General features: G+C 38.1%; 1 protein-coding gene across 34 annotated transcripts in view; it reads right to left on the bottom strand.

Moving 5' to 3' along the window:
- The window catches only part of SORBS2 (sorbin and SH3 domain containing 2), a 370,833-nt gene that overhangs the window by 97,482 nt on the left and 253,357 nt on the right, over positions 1–19,994 (bottom strand). For 22 of the 34 annotated variants that reach the window (XM_063723752.1, XM_063723753.1, XM_054554820.2 and 19 more), the window contains 2 exons: positions 7,829–7,878; positions 2,039–2,131 (listed from right to left, as the gene is read on the bottom strand). The exons of 3 other annotated variants lie outside the window; for them this stretch is intronic. In XM_063723752.1, the coding sequence (XP_063579822.1) occupies positions 2,039–2,131; positions 7,829–7,838 (103 nt within the window). In that variant the 5' untranslated portion in view covers positions 7,839–7,878. The remainder of the gene's footprint in view (positions 1–2,038; positions 2,132–7,828; positions 7,879–19,994) is intronic. 9 more of the 34 variants (XM_054554823.2, XM_054554824.2, XM_054554822.2 and 6 more) reach the window with 2 other exon arrangements.

Consider the following 19,994-nt stretch of genomic DNA (forward strand, 5'->3'; position numbering starts at 1 on the left):
TTCTTTATTCAAAAATGTAGTGGAAGCTTCTTTGAAAAAGGGGACCAGGTGTGGTGGCTCACACCTGTAATCCCAGCACTTTGGGAGGCCGAGGCGGGCAGATCACTTGAGGTCAGGAGTTCGAGACCAGCCTGGCCAACATGGTGAAACCAGGTCTCTACTAAAAAAAATACAAAAATTAGTCAGGCATGGTGGCAGGCCCTGTAATCTCAGCTACTCAGGAGCCTAAGTCAGGAGAATGCTTGAACCTGGGAGGCAGAGGTTGCAGTGAGCCGAGATCGTGCCACAGCACTGCAGCCTGGGCCACAGAGCAAGACCCCACCCGTCTCAAAAAAAAAAAAAAAAAGAGAGAAAGAAAAAGGCATCTTACTTTATGTCTAATTGACACAAAAGAGGGCTGTTTTTAAACAATTATGTCCAAAATTCAGTGGACTTCATTCTCTAGAAATCTTACTCCTAGTGATAGAAAACTTAAAATAGCCCAAAGCTACATTGTTGTTACTGAAGATCATTTCATATTCTTGAAGTGTGAAATATTTTTTCTTGCTGTTGTAATTCTGAAGCATTACATCTTTTCTATGAAGTCGAGTTATATGAAAGTGCGTGTCCAGTTTCGACTCTCCACATGGGCACTGTGGAAGCAGTGCGGCGTTTTCTGGCACGTGCGTCAAGGTTCACATCTGAGTAGGTTGGGCTGAGATCCTATTTGGTTGAAATGTCAATGACATTCAGGGTATTCGCATTCCAATTACACAATGGCCCTGAACTCTTACGTTTATTGTCTTACTTGCCTTCATTCCTGTTTCTCATGGTATCCAGTGTAAATACATCTGTAGTTTTTCTAACACCTTTTTATGTTCATACATGCATGAGCCAATACATACAAATGGAGATTTGTATAGAGATTTTTTTTAACCAAAATGAGGTCATACTATAAACCTTGCAATGCATCTTGCATTTTCTTTTAACTTAATATATAACTGAACTCACTAGCCTGGCATTTAAATTTGGATGTTGAAATCCATTTGTGGATTAGAGGTGGTGAATGGAAGTGGGATTCTGCATATGGAAGTTCATTTTTTTTCTCAAGAAAAACTCAGTAGTTTAGAATTAAGTGGCTGTAAAGTGAAGAACACCCTGAGTATTTAATCAACTGCTAGATGTATGTGTGTTGAAGACTGTGATATGCATAGTGAGAATTAAAATTATTTAAAGACTCCCCATCCCTTTCTCACTTCTGCTGTAAGACCCATTAATCTTATAAATAAAAAACAGCAATCCCCAAACTGCAACTAACCAACCAGCCAACCAACCAACCAACTGATCACCAACAGGTGTGAGTCTATTTCAGCGTCTGGAGGCACTGGGCTTGCTGGCCTCCCTTTGACCTTCTAACAGCTGCACCCCCTCCCAGTGCAGACTGTGCCTTAGGTACTGTGCCTAACTTCGGTACTGTGGCTTAGGTAGTCACAACAGAGATTTATTATAAAGAGACCACCTGAGTGGATGCTGAAATCTCGCACCCCCAGTGACTTCCTATCTGTGGGTACGTGTTAATCTTGATTGGTCAAGATTTTGATATGTTTAAATATATATAGTAGAAGGGTATTTGTCAGTTGGATTAAAGGAAAGCAAAGGTCTCTTTCAAAACTAATGTTCTATCATTCTGTTCACAACCTTTGACAAAGAATCCAGTTAATGAAGATTCAGTTTCCTACAAATCCCTTTTTTCATCCTGTACCCCTGTACTCTTACCCCAGAAGTTTTTAGGTTAAAAAAAAAAAGCCAAAAACCTCTGAGTTATCTTAATGAAATATTATGTTACTTAAGTTCATGAGATAACAAAAACTTAAATAGTTATTAACACTCACAGTTACTCAACCTATTTTTGGCAAGTGACTGTTGTTTTTAATTATACATTTAAAATGTTTCCTACAAGATCTCATTTTCCTTTGCTTTTTACGTTTAGAACAAAAACAGTCAGAAGAGCTAGAAGCCATTCAAGAGCGACATTGTGTGAGTTAGTGATATATTATACCTGCAGCCAATAGGTTTGGAGAACTTTGCACTCTCTTCACAGATGTTAGCGTAACAGACATGGCGGCACGTTTGCGAGCACACCCACCGCTATCTGGAAGCAAAAAAATGATATAGCAGAGGCCAAGGCAACGGGAAAAGCACGTGCAATATCATGCGTTTTAAGTGAAACGTGCCAGACATCCATGAGAAAGATGAACAGTTAGAATTAGTAATCATGGAATGCACCTGCCAATTTCACACCACCCTCAAACTAAAACAAACAAAACGAAACAAAACAATAGAAGACCAGGGATCTGTCTTAGAAATAGGTGTCACTGTTTTAGTGAAAGCATGGAAGACTTAATACTTAACACTTTATGGTTTTCTTTGTGAAAACTCAGGCACAGAACTCAACCTGGTTTATACCATTTAAATTCAATTTATACTAAACCTATAAGCATTGGAGCTGGCTTTTAGAGTCAAGGATTAGCTCTATGTAAGGATTAAAGGCTATGGTACAACATACTTTTAAGTTAATATCATTTAAGTTTTACCATCTTCTAGCTGTTATAATTCCCAAAGAGAGCTTGAATAATTCTTGCAGTAAAAATTATTGGTGACACAGGTATGATACATTTTTTAGGATTCATAGAGGAACACATGGCATTATGGAAAGTCCATTCTTCCTGTAGTTATTGTTAGTTATGCAAATAACTAGCCTTATTAAAAAGTATTGATATATATGGTATCGAAATGACCATGTTTAAAGAAAGGAGTATATTGCTTTTACTTTTAAAATTTTAATTTTTGAGCAGGGGTCTTGCTCCATCACCCAGGCTGGAGTGCAGTGGCATCATCATAGCTCACTGCCGTCTCAACTTCCCGGGCTCAAGCAATCCTCCTGCCTCAGTCTCCTGAGTAGCTAGGACCACAGGCACATACCGGCTAACATTTTAACTTTTTGTAGAGACGTGGTCTTGCTATGTTCCCCAGGCTGGTCTCAAACTCCCTGGCTCAAGTGCTCTTTCTGCCTCGGCCTCCCATTACAAGCATGAGCCACCACACCTGGCCTCATTTATTGCTTTTATACTTTTAACAATATGTGTACTATGATTCATATCTTTAAACTTATGCAAGTCATAATGTGAAATAAAATCAGTGTAAGTTCATCAGCCATTTTAATGTGCTATGAGAAGTTTAGACTTCTAAATTTGGAAGAGAAGTCTTTTAAAATTGGAAGGCCAATGTTCTATTTATGACCAGATTCAAATTCCATTCTTACATTCCTCTGTAATATGGCATGTGCAATAAATAGTTTTGCTCATTCTCCTCATTCTGCTTATTAAGACCAAATTAAATTAAATCTTTTTGAAAGTTATAAAAAAAGACAATATAACCACCGATATAGTAACATAATCATTATATATTGTCACATTTCCATTTTTCCTTTTTCTTTTTCTTTATTTTCATAAGGAAAGTATCAAGTTTGTTTATTGGACATGACAGAATTTAGATTAGAAAAGATGCTTGGAAGTATAATTTGAAGGAATTTTTCATAAAATTTATAAATAGTAAGATTAATAGAACTTAAAATCAGTGGAGTGATTCTTACTTCACTTTTTTAAAGTATATGTTTAAAGTAATAATTTCTTAATGTAGAAAATCATTAAACCAGAAAACCAACTTGAAATAATATTAAAAGAAAATGAACCAAATAAATCAAAGGTTATAATTAAGAACCCAAAGAAAGTGACACAAATGGGAGAAACAACTGAAGATTCCTTCAGGAAAGGCTCCGAAAGGATTTTAGCGAACTCAGCAAACTGAAAGTGCTTAGAGACAAGTGCGTCTGATAAGATGGAGGTAATGTTATTGCTTCCAGGAGCTGTAAACTGGTTAAAATGGTTGTGTAGTCAAAGGCGTTGAAAGTGAAAACTGACATCACTCTAAGAGTGATTTTATTTCCTAGTTCTGTTAATTCTGAACATCTAACAAGCACATAGGTGAAAAGAGAAAATTCCAGAATGAGAAGATCCAGGGTCACAGATTAAATCTCTGGTGTTCAAACTGTGGGCTGCGACGCCCTGGGCTGCACTGGGGAATTCATGAGGGTGTTGGGGGAGAGTTCCTGTTTTTAAGGAAAACACAGTGCTAACTGTTGGACACTCAATGAATTACTCGCTTGGGGCAGTGCACGGTTTCAACATAATAGACGCGCTATATTCCCTTTGATGACATCATATTTTTGAAAAACTGGGATTTTGATACTTGCTATGATAAAAAGCAAGTACCCTCTGAAGAACATTTTATTTATTTATGTTTAGAGACAGGGTCTTGCTCTGTTGCCCAGGCTGGAGGGTAGTGATGCAATCGGAGCTCACTGGGCTCAAGCTGATCCTCCTACCTCAGCTTCCCTCATAGCTGGGATTACAGGCACATGCCACCACACCAGCTAATTTTTAAAATTTTTACAGAGATAGGGTCTCACTATGTTACCCAGGCTTGTCTCCAACACCTGGGGTCAAGCAATCTCCCTGGCTCAGACTCCCAAAATGCTGGAGTGAGCCACCGTGCCTGTCTGGCCTAGAAAACATCTTACATCAGTAAATGAGAGTGGCCATGTACAATCTAATTCTAAGGTCTGAGAAATTTTTCAGTGTGCAACAGGCACACACATAATATTACTAAGTAATTCTTGTTATAAAGAATGAAATAAAACTATTTTCTTTCAATTTATGTGTATTGTTCTGTCAAATGACTAAGTTGTTAGAACAAAATATTTATAAAGTAATTATTAAGTTATTAAGTTGTTAGCACCTAACTACTTAATAAATAGAAGTGTTACATATTTTTGGCCTAGGAGCACAATGAAGAAATTACTGAGACATTAAAGGTCACTGTAAACCAAGAAAGTTTGGGAATCTTCGGGTTAGACAATTTATGTATTTTAGGAAGCTCTAAGTCTTAGATGAAATAAATGAAGACTCTGTCTTTAATAAAGTTTAATAAAGGGCTGAATTCTAAAGCTTGAGGCATTTGTAAAATTGCTGGAACAGAATAATCTATTATGTTCTGTTTCTACTTCCTTACATATTGATACTTTCTGATACTCCTTGAAGATATTTTTAAGATCTTAAAATGAGGATGCCACCTTTCATGGGTCAGTTTATCCTAAAGAATCCTAATGCTGGTTTTGCCTTTTGTCCTCATTAATGACCTGCAGCTTTGCTGGGCTACTCTTCCCCTGAGCTGCAAGATTCCTGGAAGCTGTTCCTATTGCTGGAAACCACTCATATGGGTAAATTATACATGGAGAATTATTTGATGTCTTTCCTTCTCTCCTTTCTTCAATAGCTAAGATATGCCTAAGAAAGTCATGCATTAAAAATTCTAAAAGTGGACATATAACATGTTTTGTATATTTTTTCTACATTGTTTAGACACTTTAGTAGGGAAAATTAACCACATTCCCCACGGCTAGTTTATTATGTACTGATTAAGAGCAAATACTTAACTTAAAAGAATGCTTTTTAACCGTGGTGACCGACATACGAAGATTTAAATAGGAATATATATTTTTAATGATTGATATATTGGATAGATATATCAATCAATAAAGAGATATATTCCTGTTTAAATGAATATTGATATATATATCAATAAAACTGGCCTCTATTATTTATCTATATAGATTATCTATCTGCATTATCTATCCATATATTATCTGCATTATCTATCGATAGATAGATAGATAGACAAAAAAGTCAGAAGAGCTAGAAGCTATTTTGGTGATGAGAAAAATAACTTGTGGGGCCACTTTATTCATCTATCTATCTATCTATCTATCTATCTATCTATCTATCTATCTATCATCTGTCTATCTGTAGATAGATAATGCAGGCCAGTTTTATTGACTAGCTCTTTAGGAACAAATTCCTACTTCATTTTGTAAATACAGTAACAATGCTTTCAAATTCCTAAGGCAATATATGTGTGTCTATATATACATATATATTTAAAAGTGGTATATTTTTATAAAAACATTATAATTATTATTTTGGAATTTTGAGCAAAAGTTTTCAGCCACTTTTGATCAATTTTATGCATATGTTTGAATACCATATTTTCCAATCATTATACATTAAGTGGAAGTTCATCCAAATAAGCAAAATAATCCTATACAAATTGCATCCCATCCAGAGTCAAGCTTACCCCTTAGAAATGAGAAGATGCTTTAGAAGGTTACATTTATGCTGCTAAGCAGTAACTTGGCTCAAGTACCTTAGTGACTTAAACAAATTTACAAATTTCTATGTGCTTATTTTGCTATGAGGGATTGAATTATATGAATAGGAAGGTTAATTATTGAGCGTACTGCACATCAACACAGCATATTCAGTATATCATGTATGCATATCTCTGTCATAATAGGGTTATAGTAAATAGGAAAATCAGCACTCAGTAAAATGAGGAATACTGGGAGTTATGATCCACTTAAGTCTACAGGAAGATGTCTTGGAAGGATCAGGAAATATCACTTCCTCATGTGGAACTTCTGCTGGAGTGATTTTGTAGCTCCAAAACATGGCTGATGCTAGTCCAGCTGTGGGCTCTACATTCTATTTGCTTTCTTCTGTCTCCTTTACCTGCTAATATTTTCTACTTCATTCCCCATGTCTACTTCTGACATCTCCAGTCATCAAGATGCCTTTGCATGGTGCATTTGCAGGGTTATAACTTCTCTTGATTGCTGAGCCTTCCTTGTGTGTTTTGACTGTCTCCAGTATCCTCATCTTGCCTGTTGTCTACATGTCTGCAAGGTGACTGCATCCTCAGGAGCCTGCCCACACAGCCTTCTCTGAGGCCACTATGGCACATGGCACATGACGCAAGGCTCTGCACTCGACCTGGGGATTAGGTATTGGTCCTCGACAGTCACTGGGTAATGCTCCTTGTAGGCACTTGATGCAACAAGAGATCTCAAAAAGGCAACCACGTGGACATGAGAGAATATTTTGGGCCATCCCTTCTACTCTGCCATGGGGCGAAGGCTCAAACAACTTTCCAGTGATCACTTGTGGATAGGAAATGGTATCATTTAAACACAAGTTACAAAATTTCAATGAGAAAGTTGTTTCTTGAATTACTTCATATTGTATATTTCAAGGTGGGGGGAAGGCAAAATTATAAGCCAAATTATTTCTACTGTGGAAAAAAGTTCATATGTACAAAGCATGTATCATGAACACTTTTACAGTTAAAATGTATACAATACAGTTTAGAGGCACAGTTGTTAAGCTATTTGGAGATACTGCTCTCACATCTACACATATAATGCTTATAACACTATGTGAATTGTGACTATAGATTAATTAAGCTGATTTTGTATAAAACTTTGGCACTCTATCTGCTGACTTCTTCAACATAAAGAGTTTATAAAACAGGTAAGTTTGAATATTTTCTACTAGAGCAACTTGCCTTTGAATTTAGCCTATTTTTAAGTGATAGATTTCAAAAGTACACAAACAAATGACATACTGCCTCTTCTTATTGTTTATAGGAGTTAGTTTTAACATGTGATTAGAGAAAAAGGGAGTAGGAGCAAGTAATAGAAGAGAAAATTCTATGTTTGGTGGCTATAAGAGTGGGGCACAAATACAAAGAAAGAAAGTAATGAATCTGTGCTATGTATCTAATCAGAAACTCAGAATCACATTTAGGATCAGAAGAGTGCTAAACTAATGATTTAGGGCCAACATGATTTCTAGAGAGCAAGGCTAAAAGAGTTTAAAACTAACAGACAGCATACCTGTATTCATTTTGACCTTGGAGAGTTTGTTATTAAAGTCTTCAGTTTTCCTGTAGAAAAAAAACGGTGCATAATTTGTTCACTAGCATGTGGAAGAAAACAGCATGAAAGTGTGTCTCGTTTTTGTTTTTGATGTACCTGTAAGTTAATATCACATTATCATTAGTCTTATTTAAATCAGTGTTTAATAAGGTAGGAAGAATTTATAATTCTGTTCATGTTAAACTTTAATTATTGGTCCTATGATCATAAAACAGATCATATTCTGTTTTTATGCTTTTGTTTAATGGTGAGCATTAATGGATGAAAATGGAGAAGTTTTGTGCTTGTTTGTTTTTCTTTTTTTCTTTCTTTCTTTTTTTTTTGAGACGGAGTCCCTCACTGTCGCCCAGGCCACAGTGCAGTGGTGCGATCTTGGCTCACTGCAATCTCCGCCTCCTGGGTTCTAGTGATTCCCCTGCCTCAGCCTCCCAAGTAGCTGGGATTACAGGCACATGCCACCACACCCAGCTAATTTTTTTGTGTTTTTAATAGAGATGGGGTTTCACTATGTTGGCCAGGCTAGTCTTGAAGTCCTGACCTCATGATCCATCTGATTCAGCCTCCCAAAGTGCTGGGATTACAGGTGTGAGCCACCATGCCCGGCCTGTTTGTTTCTTTTTTAGAGAGAGGGTTGTGCTCTGTTACCCAGGCTGGAGTGCAGTTGGTGTGATCATAGCTCACTGCAGCCTTAATCTCCCGGGCTCAAGCCATCCTCCCACCTCAGCCTCTCAAGGTGCTGGGATTACAGGTGTGAGCCACCGTTCCTGGTTGAGTTTTCACTTTAAAAAATTAAATTTCTTTTACAAATATTTATACAAATCGTTTTTGTTCTCTAAGCCTGAAATGATTGTCTGTTAAGTGTCCTCTTCCAGAGTTTTAAAAGTGACCCTGGCACTTTAAAATCATTGCCTTACATGTGCAGGTCAATTAACTACTGGGGAATATGTAATGAATGTAACGCATATTTTCAGGACACTGTCAAGAAAGATGAAATTCATCTTTCTCTTTTTTAAAGACACAGGAAATAGATGGTCACCACAAAATCCATCTCTGCATTAGTATTAAATGCTGACTTTTCCCAGTGAAATGTTGGTTGCAAAGCAATTGAGATTAATTCACTAGAAACGGTTGGCAGAAAGGGGTTGTCTCAGAAAAAAGTTTTTTTTTTTGAGATGAGTCTCGCTCTCGTCGCCCAGGCTGGAGTGCAGTGGCGCGATCTTGGCTCACTGCAAGCTCCACCTCCTGGGTTCACGCCACTCTCCTGCCTCAGCCTCCCAAGTAGCTGGGACTACAGGTGCCCGCCACCACGCCCGGCTAATTTCTTTTTGTATTTTTAGTAGAGACAGGGTTTCACCCTGTTAGCCAGGATGGCTACAATCTCCTGACCTTGTGATCCGCCCGCCTCGGCCTCCCAAAGAAAAAAGTTTTAAATATTGTGTATCATTTTATGACATGTGAGATGACTTAGTTCTTTCTCTGGCATATTCTCTTAGCCCGTTTATGGAGTTTCTTATTTACCCATACCCTGAGACCAAAGAGGAAAGACACGCTGATAAGGAAGCAAATCTCCTAAGTCCAAGAGCTCCCTGCAAGAGCTGTCTGACCCGGGCCACTTGGCCTTTGCTCCTGAGTGGGCCTGTTGTTGAGTATCCACAAGAACCCCCCAGCACAACACACTCACAGCTTCCAGGCGCATCAGTACTGCAACATCTGAACATTTTCAAGAATTTTATTTATTCCTTTTGGATGAATGAGGATAAGTTTGAAATGAAACCATTGGCATGATCACCTGTCAAGAAAGACTTTTGATAAACAAAGTTTTTTCAGTCTCTAAAAAGAGCAGCAAATGAGCTTCCTGACTTTCTTGCCTATGTCTGCCAAGGTTCTCACCCTCTTCTCCCTTCTGACCATTTCCTCTGCTCAATTCACAACTATTATTTTCTTTCAATGTGGCTATTGGAGTTCACCTCTTTTGGAAAGCCTGGCTTTGTTCATTACTGATGAAAAATTATAATAATAAAATCAAAATGTGAATATTAGCTAAATATAATGGTACTTCTCTCCCAGTGGGGGGAAAATGATGAAAGAAAATAACATTAAAAATACACTTACATCCTATGAAATATAATTATAAAGCAAGATTTTATATATAGATATGTATATGTATAATGTAATCCTCCTTTTGCTATATACACGTATATGTGCACGCACACACACACACACATACACACACACACGTATATTTGCCTAGATTGAATTACTAATACCTTAGGACTCAATAAATGCTAAATTAATGAACATTTAAAATAGGTAAAATCATAGTACTGATAATCACCTCAAGATAAGTTTTTAGAGCTCTACGCTGAAAACAATATAGACGATATCCTTACTATGTGGTGTTTAATTTTTGTGTAGTCTGTGTTCAGTGTCATATCGTTGTCCATCTGCCCTGGGCATCGTTGCAGTGTAGGGAGCAGGGCAGGAGCCATGCTTAGCATGGCCAGGCCAGAACTGAGTTTCCACAGGGCTATGGGGTACTTCATAGGGGCATTTCATAGGCCAACAGACTCTGAAAAATGATTGAGGGAAATTTTATGATGGTGAATTTTATCTCCTATTTTTCAGTGTAGGCAACTAAACAGGCACATTTCTGTTTTACTTTTTTGTTTTGTTCTTCTCCAGAATTACACAGAAAAAATGTGGCATATTTCTAAAAACTCAACTTGGTAGCCTTAAGACCGCCTGTATTGAGGGATACCGATGAAGTCAGGGAAGAGGGCAGTGGCCAGCACAGGAGCTTTGGGAAAGCTCCTTCAAACGTATTTATTTTAATCTCTCGGTAGCTCTTGGTAGCAAAACTCCTAATATGTTAACCTTAAATGGACAAAATAAATGGAAAAGAAAAGCCTCAGGGGATGTCTGTGACTGAAACTGAGGCAACTTCTAAAACAAGAAGGGATAAACAACCTCCAGAAAATGAGGATTATAAGGACCTTTCCCAAATTCGACTTCTTCATTCCTTTTGAAACCAGGCAACGCTGTGCTTAAAACTGCTTAAGGTTTTAAAACTGAATGAGGAAGACAGTATTTGGGCTAGAATAATAGTGATTGACAAAGAAAACATCAGATACAGAAGGTTAACTCTCAGAATACAAAATCTGCTGATATACAATAATAATGTTTTTGTATCAAGTTAGAGAACTAGTTATCAACATCTATTGTTTGAATTCAAATGCTGATATTTACAGAACATCTAACACTCAAAAAGTAAAATAGGATTAACAAGAACAAAGAAAGGTGCCACAAATCCTTGAGGTTTTCATCTTTAAAGTGATGTATCCTGTTACTTATAAATGTAATTTGTGAGGTTTTTTAACTTCCCATTGTTTTAGATGTCAAAATGTGAAATGACTAACTTCCTAATCAAGCAAGACATTTTCCAAGTCGTTAAAAGAAGAATCCCAGTGATTGAGCTCTCAAGAAGAACCTGAAACCGAAAGGGCTTCTTGGGTGACTAATAAAAATGCATGATTCTATTTCCATTATTTGTGCTAAGTCCATTAACAAATCCACAACTGAGAACTCTCTTTAGACAGTTCAAACTAAAGTGAATCTAATCTCTTTTGTTCTGTTCTGAAAAAGTGTCCTTGATTGTACTTACATAACAAGCACAGATTATTCTGGAAAGCATCAAATTCCTAAGGTCTTTGCATGCTACTAGAAAACAGCATCTCAAGTATTCTCTTAACTTGGAATTGAACCAGGGACGAGACTATGAGAACTGACCATAACATGGAGACCACCTTGAGCCTTAGCAGACAGTCCACGGAGCAAAGAACTCTCCGAACATGAAGGTGTCAGCATGATTTTCAATAGGTGCTAGGGGATTGTATTTACTTTTGTCAAAGTTTCGTATAGAAAGCAACTTCATATGTGTCCTAATTTGTGACAACAACGGATTTGTTTTACTTGTGGGTTAGAGTAGCCTCTACTGCCAAAATACATATGCCAATAGATTGTGTTGATTGTTCATGGAAGGGCTGTTAACAGCATGACTTCAGGTCTATAGTCTTTTAATTCTGCTTGAATTTCTTTTTTTTCTTTTTCTTTTTCCTTTTCTTTTTTTTTTTTTTTTGTTTTGAGACGGAGTCTCACTCTGTCACCCAGGCTAGAGGGCAGTGGCACGATCTCGGCTCACTACAACCTCCACCTCCTGGGTTCAAAGGATTCTCCTGCCTCAGCCTCCTGAGTAGCTGGAATTACAGGCGTGCACCACCACGCCTGGCTAATTTTTGTATTTTTAGTAGAGACGGGGTTTTACCGTGTTGGTCAGACTATTCTCAAACTCCTGACCTTGTGATCCTCCCGCCTCGGCCTCCCAAAGTGCTGCGATTACAGACGTGAGCCACCACACCTGGCCAATTCTGCTTGAATTTCTTTGGATTATCATCAGACATCTCATTTTTCTCGGAATCAGAGCAGGCTGTGTTCTCAATACGCATAAGAGAATAGACTGGGTAATTTAACTTTTGAAAGAGGATCCTAAGGAGTTTGATCCTGCATGGGCACGAACATGCCTTTGTGCCCGTTGTCTTATAATTCTGCTTGAATTGTTTTGATTACCAGGCATCCCATTCTGAAGAGCAGCAGAGACAAAATCCTTTCCCCAGTTTTGGCCAAGAATTCTATGTAGGTCATTTTATTTTTGTAGACCTGAATTTAAGCACCAAGACCATGTATGAAACTAGAGGACTGAATTTTAGCTCAGTTAATGTGAGGAGTTGCCCAAAAGATTTTCCACAGACTAATCTTAAGCCAATACGTTGCTACTGTTATTTTGAAATTAATATATTCACAGTTCATATATTATTCAAAAAAGGACATATTGATGTTTAAGTAGTAGGAAAACATTGCAGGATGTTAGTTTTTTTAAAAAGAGATGTATTTTAAAGATGAGAATAAAAATACAATCATATTAAGGTTATGCACCAGATTTTAACTTGAATTTACTTATTTATTTTGAAATGGGATCATTTGTAGCACTCTCTTTGGATAAACTGCCCTAAGTGATCAATGCATTAATGCATCTCTCTCTATCTCTGACTGTGGTAAAATAAGAAGTATTCATAAATGCCAAGTGATTTCACTTTTCAATTATAGTCAAATGACTTAATTCAGGTTGACATTTATCTTCACCTATCTTTCCTATATGTCAACATGCTGCTTTGAAATATTCACAGAAAAACTCCAAGTAGTTTGTTTTGTGAGTTTAGAAACTCTCTTCTGACTAGTTTCTCTAAATTGGCTCAGAGACTCCTCTGCCTCTGAGTGGGTGGCACACAAGTCAACAGTAATGGCATGACTATCCACGCTCATAAGAACACCAAGTACCTCCCAGAATTCCCGTGCTAACAGTGCCTGAAAATGTTCCTTAGTATTCAGGAGCCGAATTACCCACGGCATCTATTTATCTATGCTGAGGCCAGAACACATTCAACATCGTTTCAAGGAATAAGGAGACATTATTACCACAAATAATATAGAAATAAATGAACATGAGGCCGTTGATAATTTTTTATGAGAACATGTGAAGCATTAGTTTTAATTAGACCAAACGTCCTGATATTTGGAAAAATTTCCTGAAAAAAGAGCACTATATGTCTTCCAAGGAAACTAGCAATTTTCCTTTTGAGACTTTACAATGTAAGCTGTTCAAAATACTTATCAATTTTCCCTAAAGACTTTACTGATTAGAAGTTGATCACCTGGTAAATGATTCCTTCTGATGTTATTCCAAGGTCTCAAAGTTGGTGAATCACTCATTTAACCGTTTGCTTTAAACGGTCATGTGACTTAATATTGGTCCAGCACCTTACTTTCTTTTTTTTCTTTAGGTGAAATCTCACTCTGTTGCCCAGGCTGGAGTGCAATGGTGCGATCTTGGCCCATTGCAACCTCTGCCTCGCGGGGTCAAGTGATTCTCCTGCCTCAGCCTCCCGAGTAGCTGGGATTACAGGCATGCACCACCATGCTGTATTTCTAGTAGAGATGGGATTTCACCATGTTGGCCAGGCTGGTCTCGAGCTCCTGACCTCAAGTGATCCACCCGCCTCGGCCTCCCAAAGTGCTAGGATTACAGGTGTGAGTCACTGTGCCTAGCCACCCTACCTTCATGGAGCTCCTTACTTTTATATTGTAATCTTAGGGATAATTACAGAACAACATCTAAGTATTTTCAAGTGCATCTTTTTTCTAAGACTAAGTCATTTGTTCAACTTGATAGTACAGTATTAGGAGAATTCCATTGGCTTATAATGTGCAAATCAAAAGCCAAAAAAATTTCTAATGAAAATAATTCAGATCCTGACTGAGGATCTCATGAGTCAGGCATCTTATCAAAGAGACATGTGAGGAATTAATTAGAATATCCCTATAACACATGTATAGGCAAACTGAATAGTGTTGGAAGAATGGGTCAAGAAATAGGCAAAGCTTGACTCAAATCCCAGTTCTGCGCATTTCTATGCATCCGAACAATTTATACCAATGTCATTATCATTGACTCCCCCACTGACAGCAAAGCATCCCCAATCCGGCAAACTGGCATTATTCCCATTCACTAATATTTCAAATATTTTGAAGCAGACCTTTACTTTGATTGAGTCTTAAGAAGATAATCTAGACTTTCCTGAAAATACATGGGGCATTATTGTATTGCTTTAGATTGAAGCAAGCCATATGGTTTATTAGATTGATTTCTATGGATTTTCCGATCTCCCAATTGTTCCACACCCAGCTTAGCAACATGTTGGAATTGAAAAGGAATTCTACTTTCCAGGCAGCTTTCTTTCTTCCTTAAAAAGATCCTTTATTTAGCTAAGATTTTTCCTCACACACATTGCCATGAGCAAGAGAAAAATCTAAGAAAACAGTCGAATCAAACCCTTGCCTCCTAGCCCAGCTATAGACAACGCTACTGGATCTAAGGGAAAGTGACACTATAAAGGTTGTGACGATTAACTTTTTAAAAAAAATCATTCTTTTTCCTTTTGACAGCTATAGCCGAAAGCGATGGCTGAATGAAAAGAGATGTCTATAAAATGTCACATAACAAATTGTGTGACAAATTGCAGAGTGATAACATCCTGATGGCAGCCTACTCCTGCTTAATTCAATAAGGGAAAGTGCCTCTGATTTCCCACCTTGTACTGAGAAGCACACATTTCTATTTTGAGGAGAAAAGCTTTGATCTTTTTAAAGAACCACTTTTTAAAATTTTATGCTTTGCTAAGTTTCTCACTGCTTTTAATTTTAAAATCTTCCATTTTAATTTTTATATATTGAAATATAAAAATCATCTGATATCAAAAGAATTATGTAACCTAGTCTAGTTTTGCATGTCTCGTACTTAGACTTTAAGTAGAAGCAAGCATCAAAGGCTCTGGTAGGGATTGAGATCAACCAACTCATTTTTAGGGTTAGACATCTGAGGATAAGACAAATGGATGCCCCAAACAGATACTCAAAAGTAGTTCATCTCTCCTGACTCTTAGCAAATAATAGGCATCCTCCTTTAAGGAATCTTAAAACATCATTTGAAATCAAGATCTTGGCCAGGCACAGTGGCTCACGCCTGTAATCCCAGCACTTTGGGAGGCCAAGGCAGGAGGGTCACTTGAGGTCAGGAGTTCGAGACCAGCCTGGCCAACATGACGAAACCCCCGTCTCTACTAAAATTCAAAAATTAGCCGGGCATGGTGGCACATGCCTGTAGTCCCAGCTACTTGGGAGGCTGAGGCAGGAGAATGGCTTGAACCTGGGAGGTGGAGGTTGCAGTGAGTCGAAGGTTGCAGTGAGCCAAGATCACACCATTGCACTCCAGCCTGGGTGACAGAGCAAGACTCCATCTCAAAAAAACGAAACAAAACAAAACAAAACAACAGAAAAACAACAAACGAAATCAAGATCTTTCCCTTTAAAATATTACAGTACCCTGCTTAATTAAGTGCTGAATCATATGAGGCAGGGGTTAGGGAAAAGAACAAAATATGAGAAGACGGTGTGGTAGAAGGCAAAACTGTTTGATAAATAAGAACTGTTAACATAGAACCACATGTTTCTTCTTCTAAGACTAATAGGAAAACAGTGGTTGCTTATGACAAGGATTCCTTTTGCCCAATCACAGCACAAGTCCAAATGGAAAGTGTTAATCAGGTCTACTAAACCCAAAGCATATTAGACCGTCTTGGTCTCAGCCTAGACCAACAGCCATTGATTTTTTTTTTCTGAAATCCTTAGAATTTTCAGTTAATAAGTATATTTATTTTAAATTATTTTCATGGTAATGTTACGTTGTGAAAGTATTGCAGTTAAATAAGCCTGCTTATTGTTAATTCACTATTCTTAAAAAGCCACACTTTTCTTCTGATTGAATACACCTGTTTCCTGAACACCTGAAATAACATTTATATACTTCAGCAATGTCAAGGTTTGTCAGAATTTTTGACAGAATATACTGTCAGAATTATTACAAATTCATGTTTATATGTGTCTCAGATATGCAATGGTGAAATCCCACTTGCTATGTGGAATTTAAATTTTGGGGCAGGGGAAAATTTGCTCTAATTTGATTTTGTAGTCTTAAAATTTAAGTAATACATTACTTACAAAGTTTATCCAGAATGAAATGTACCTTTTTTTTTTTTTTTTTTTTTTTTTTTTGAGACAGAGTCTTGTTCTGTTGGCCAGGGTGGAGTGCAGTGGTGCAATCTTGGCTCACTGCAGCCTCCACCTCCCAGGTTCGAGCAATTCTCCTGCCTCATCCTCCAGAGTAGCTGGGGTTACAGATGTGTGCCATCATGCCAGGCTAATTGTAGTATTTTTAGTAGAGATGGGGTTTCACCATGTTGGCCACGCTGGTCTCGAACTCTTGACCTCAGGTAATCTGCCCGCCTTGGTCTCCCAAAGTGCTGGGATTACAGGTGTGAGCCTCCACTCCTGGCCAAAATGTATCTTAAATTGTATATCTTAAGGCAGTTTGATTCATTTTAGAAAATTTGAACAAGAAAATAATAAGCCAATGGGGGAAAAATATCATCTGAAGAAATTTTGAATTTATTAAAAGTTGGAAACTTTTGATATTTGTGTTGAACAGTGGATAGTTTATTACATTATTCTTTGGGATCTAATAAAAGTAGGTAATAAAGACAGATATCTTCCATTTTCATTGAAATGTATTATTCAGAAATGTATTATTATTATTTATATACTGCTGCTCCTTTGTTACTCAGAAATTTGAAAAAATTCTTTACATTTCTCTATGTACTAAATGTACAAGTGTTAAGCAGAATCATAGGTGAATAAAAGGTACTCAATTTGAGGAGTACCCTTTTCCAACTGTGTCTTCAACATTTTTATTTTAGGGAAAAACAAAGTGGTGTGCTTATTGATTCTGCAGAAGGCATATACACGAGAGGGGAATACGTAATAAGTAGAAAGATGATCTTGACAGGCTGAATTAAATTTGGCTAAACTAAATTTCATGATTAGGTTGAAGAGACTGGCTTTTCAAAAATTTATATGGAATAAGTCTAAGGGCTTTAATACAATTGTTGAAAAATATAATTAAATCAATGTCTAAATGAACAGTGGTTTCATGAATCAAGGAAGATTGGGCTCTAGCTGCCTCACTTTTCAAGTGTCCGCATGTGTCTGTGCATGAGTCAGGCTGGCATGAACTCGAGTCTCTAGGCAGGCTTTGGAGGCTGTGCTCGGAGACGGGGGGGGTGCAGTCACAGAATGATATGGTAGAGACACTATGGTGAGTTTCCAGGTGACTACCAGCAGCAACAGGAAAAGTTATTGACACGTACTTGAGGTTTATTTTTTTTCTTTCATCTCGTGGAACTCATCCCAGTGGCCCTTAGGGTTAATGCTCTCAAATATACCAAGTTTATGCTTTGAATTGACAAGAAGATGTATAAATAACAGTTGCAGCTAGAAGCTTCAATATTCCCTCAAGATGTACCTGAATTTAAGAAACATGATATCTAAATAAGACTGTTTCTCAATGATGGGTTTTTAACCATCTGGTTCACAATTGTCATCAGAAAGAATGAAAACAAGTCCATCCTAGAAATAAGGGGATTAAGACTTCAGAACTGTACAACAAAATGGGACGTGGTATCTATTGCCCTTTTGTTCAGCAAAATGCCAACTCAGATGACCTCACTTCTAGTTCTTACCCCACACATGTGTTCCCAGCATTCTTTATTTTTCATACCTAATATAGTCCTTCATGCCCTGCCACTATTTAAAGCTAAAACTTTCACTCAATCCACCAAAAATAGGCAAGAAAAACAACATACAAATACAAATTTATATTCCACAGTTATACAGTGGAGAACAGCGAAGCTTATTTGAACAAAGTTTTTGTTGTTTCATAATACCCTAACTTATTTGACATACTGGCTAAATGTAGAAATGATCAGAACACTTTTTGAGATTGTTAGTTGGCATATTTTAACATGTGTAGTGAAATCCTACTTAGTCTGATCTTTATTAGCCATTTCTCCCCCTTTTATCTACAGAAACAAACTCTCAACACTCTTTCTTTTATCTTGGACTTTTGCCACTCTTGGAAAAGCAGAAAAATTTCCTTTTGACTTCCCAACTACATGAACTCTTTCAGGGCAGCCTGGTTTTAGCTCCAGGGTAGGCTGCCATGATGCTCAGGGCCATGGATCACCTTATAGATCCAACCTGGGCCTCTTGTTCGCATCGACTCTACCCTGGCACTCAGCCTGTTCTCCTTCAGGTCCACAGGTAGAGAATGTCTGCGCGGACATCTTCATGGATAGAGATACCCACTGACTTCTGATCTGACACCTACTGACTTCATTTCCATTTCTTCTTTTATAATGGAGCGTAAAAGCACTTTGTCATCTGTGCTGCAGCATTTGGTAAAGGAAACTCAGAACCCACGCTGGGACCACATGCATTTACATTGATTCCAGTTAATTATGTTTGAGTGGAGTGATCGCTTTTCTATAGTACATAGAAAATGTTAACATGAACTATTATTATTGGGATGTTGGCTGTCTGCCATTCCTAACACAGAGCAGAGGGTAAGAAAATGTCACTCATATTGGGAGAGGGCAAACAATAATGGATGGGCCAAAAAGTTAGCAAATTTCTTTCTTTTTTTTTTTTTTTTTTTTTTTGACGGAGTCTTGCTCTGTTGCCAGGCTGGAGTGCAAGTGGTGTGATCTCAGCTCACTGCAACCTCCGTCTTCCAGGTTCAAGTGATTCCCCTGCCTCAGCCTCCTGAGTAGCTGGGACTACAGGCGCTTGCCAGCACGCCCGGCTTATTTTCTGTATTTTAGTAGAGACGGGGTTTCACCATGTTGGCCAGGATGGTCTGGATCTCCTGACCTCGTGATCCACCCGCCTCAGCCTCCCAAAGTGCTAGGATTACAGGTGTGAGCCACTGTGCCCAGCCACAGATTTCTTTTTTGTGGGAGAAGCCACTTTAGAAGTATATATCCACATACCTTGTCTAAGTCAATGTGTTGCTATAAAGGAATACCTGAGGCTGGGTAATTTATACAGAAAAGAGGGTTATTTGGCTCTCGGTTCTGCAGGCTGCATGGAACGCATGGCACTGACATTTGCTTAGGTTCTGGAGAGGCCTCATGATGCTTCCACTCCTGGTGGAGGGGAGAAGGTGAAAGGGAGCCGGCGTGCAGAGATCCCATGGTGAGAGCAGAAGCAAGAGAGAGCAGGAAGGTGCCAGGCTCTTTTCAACAATCAGCTCTCAAGGGAGCTCCCCCAGGGAATGAATAGAGCAAGAACTCACTCACTCTCCCTCCCCCAGGGAGGACATTAATCTATTCATGAAGGATCTGGTCCCAAGACTCAAACACCTCCCATTAAGCCCCATCTCCAATTGGGGATCGAATTTCAACATGAGATTTGGAGGAATCAAATATCCAGACCATAGCACACATCAATAGCGAGGAAGTGGCAGAGTCAGAGTTCAACAACCTATGTTTTAGGGGACTTCCAGGTATGTGCTCTTAACTTTACATTACTTTTTTTTTAAATTGTACTAAAGTGGGAGTCA

This window comes from Pongo abelii, chromosome 3 (assembly GCF_028885655.2).
Source record: "Pongo abelii isolate AG06213 chromosome 3, NHGRI_mPonAbe1-v2.0_pri, whole genome shotgun sequence".
Lineage (NCBI taxonomy): Eukaryota > Metazoa > Chordata > Mammalia > Primates > Hominidae > Pongo > Pongo abelii.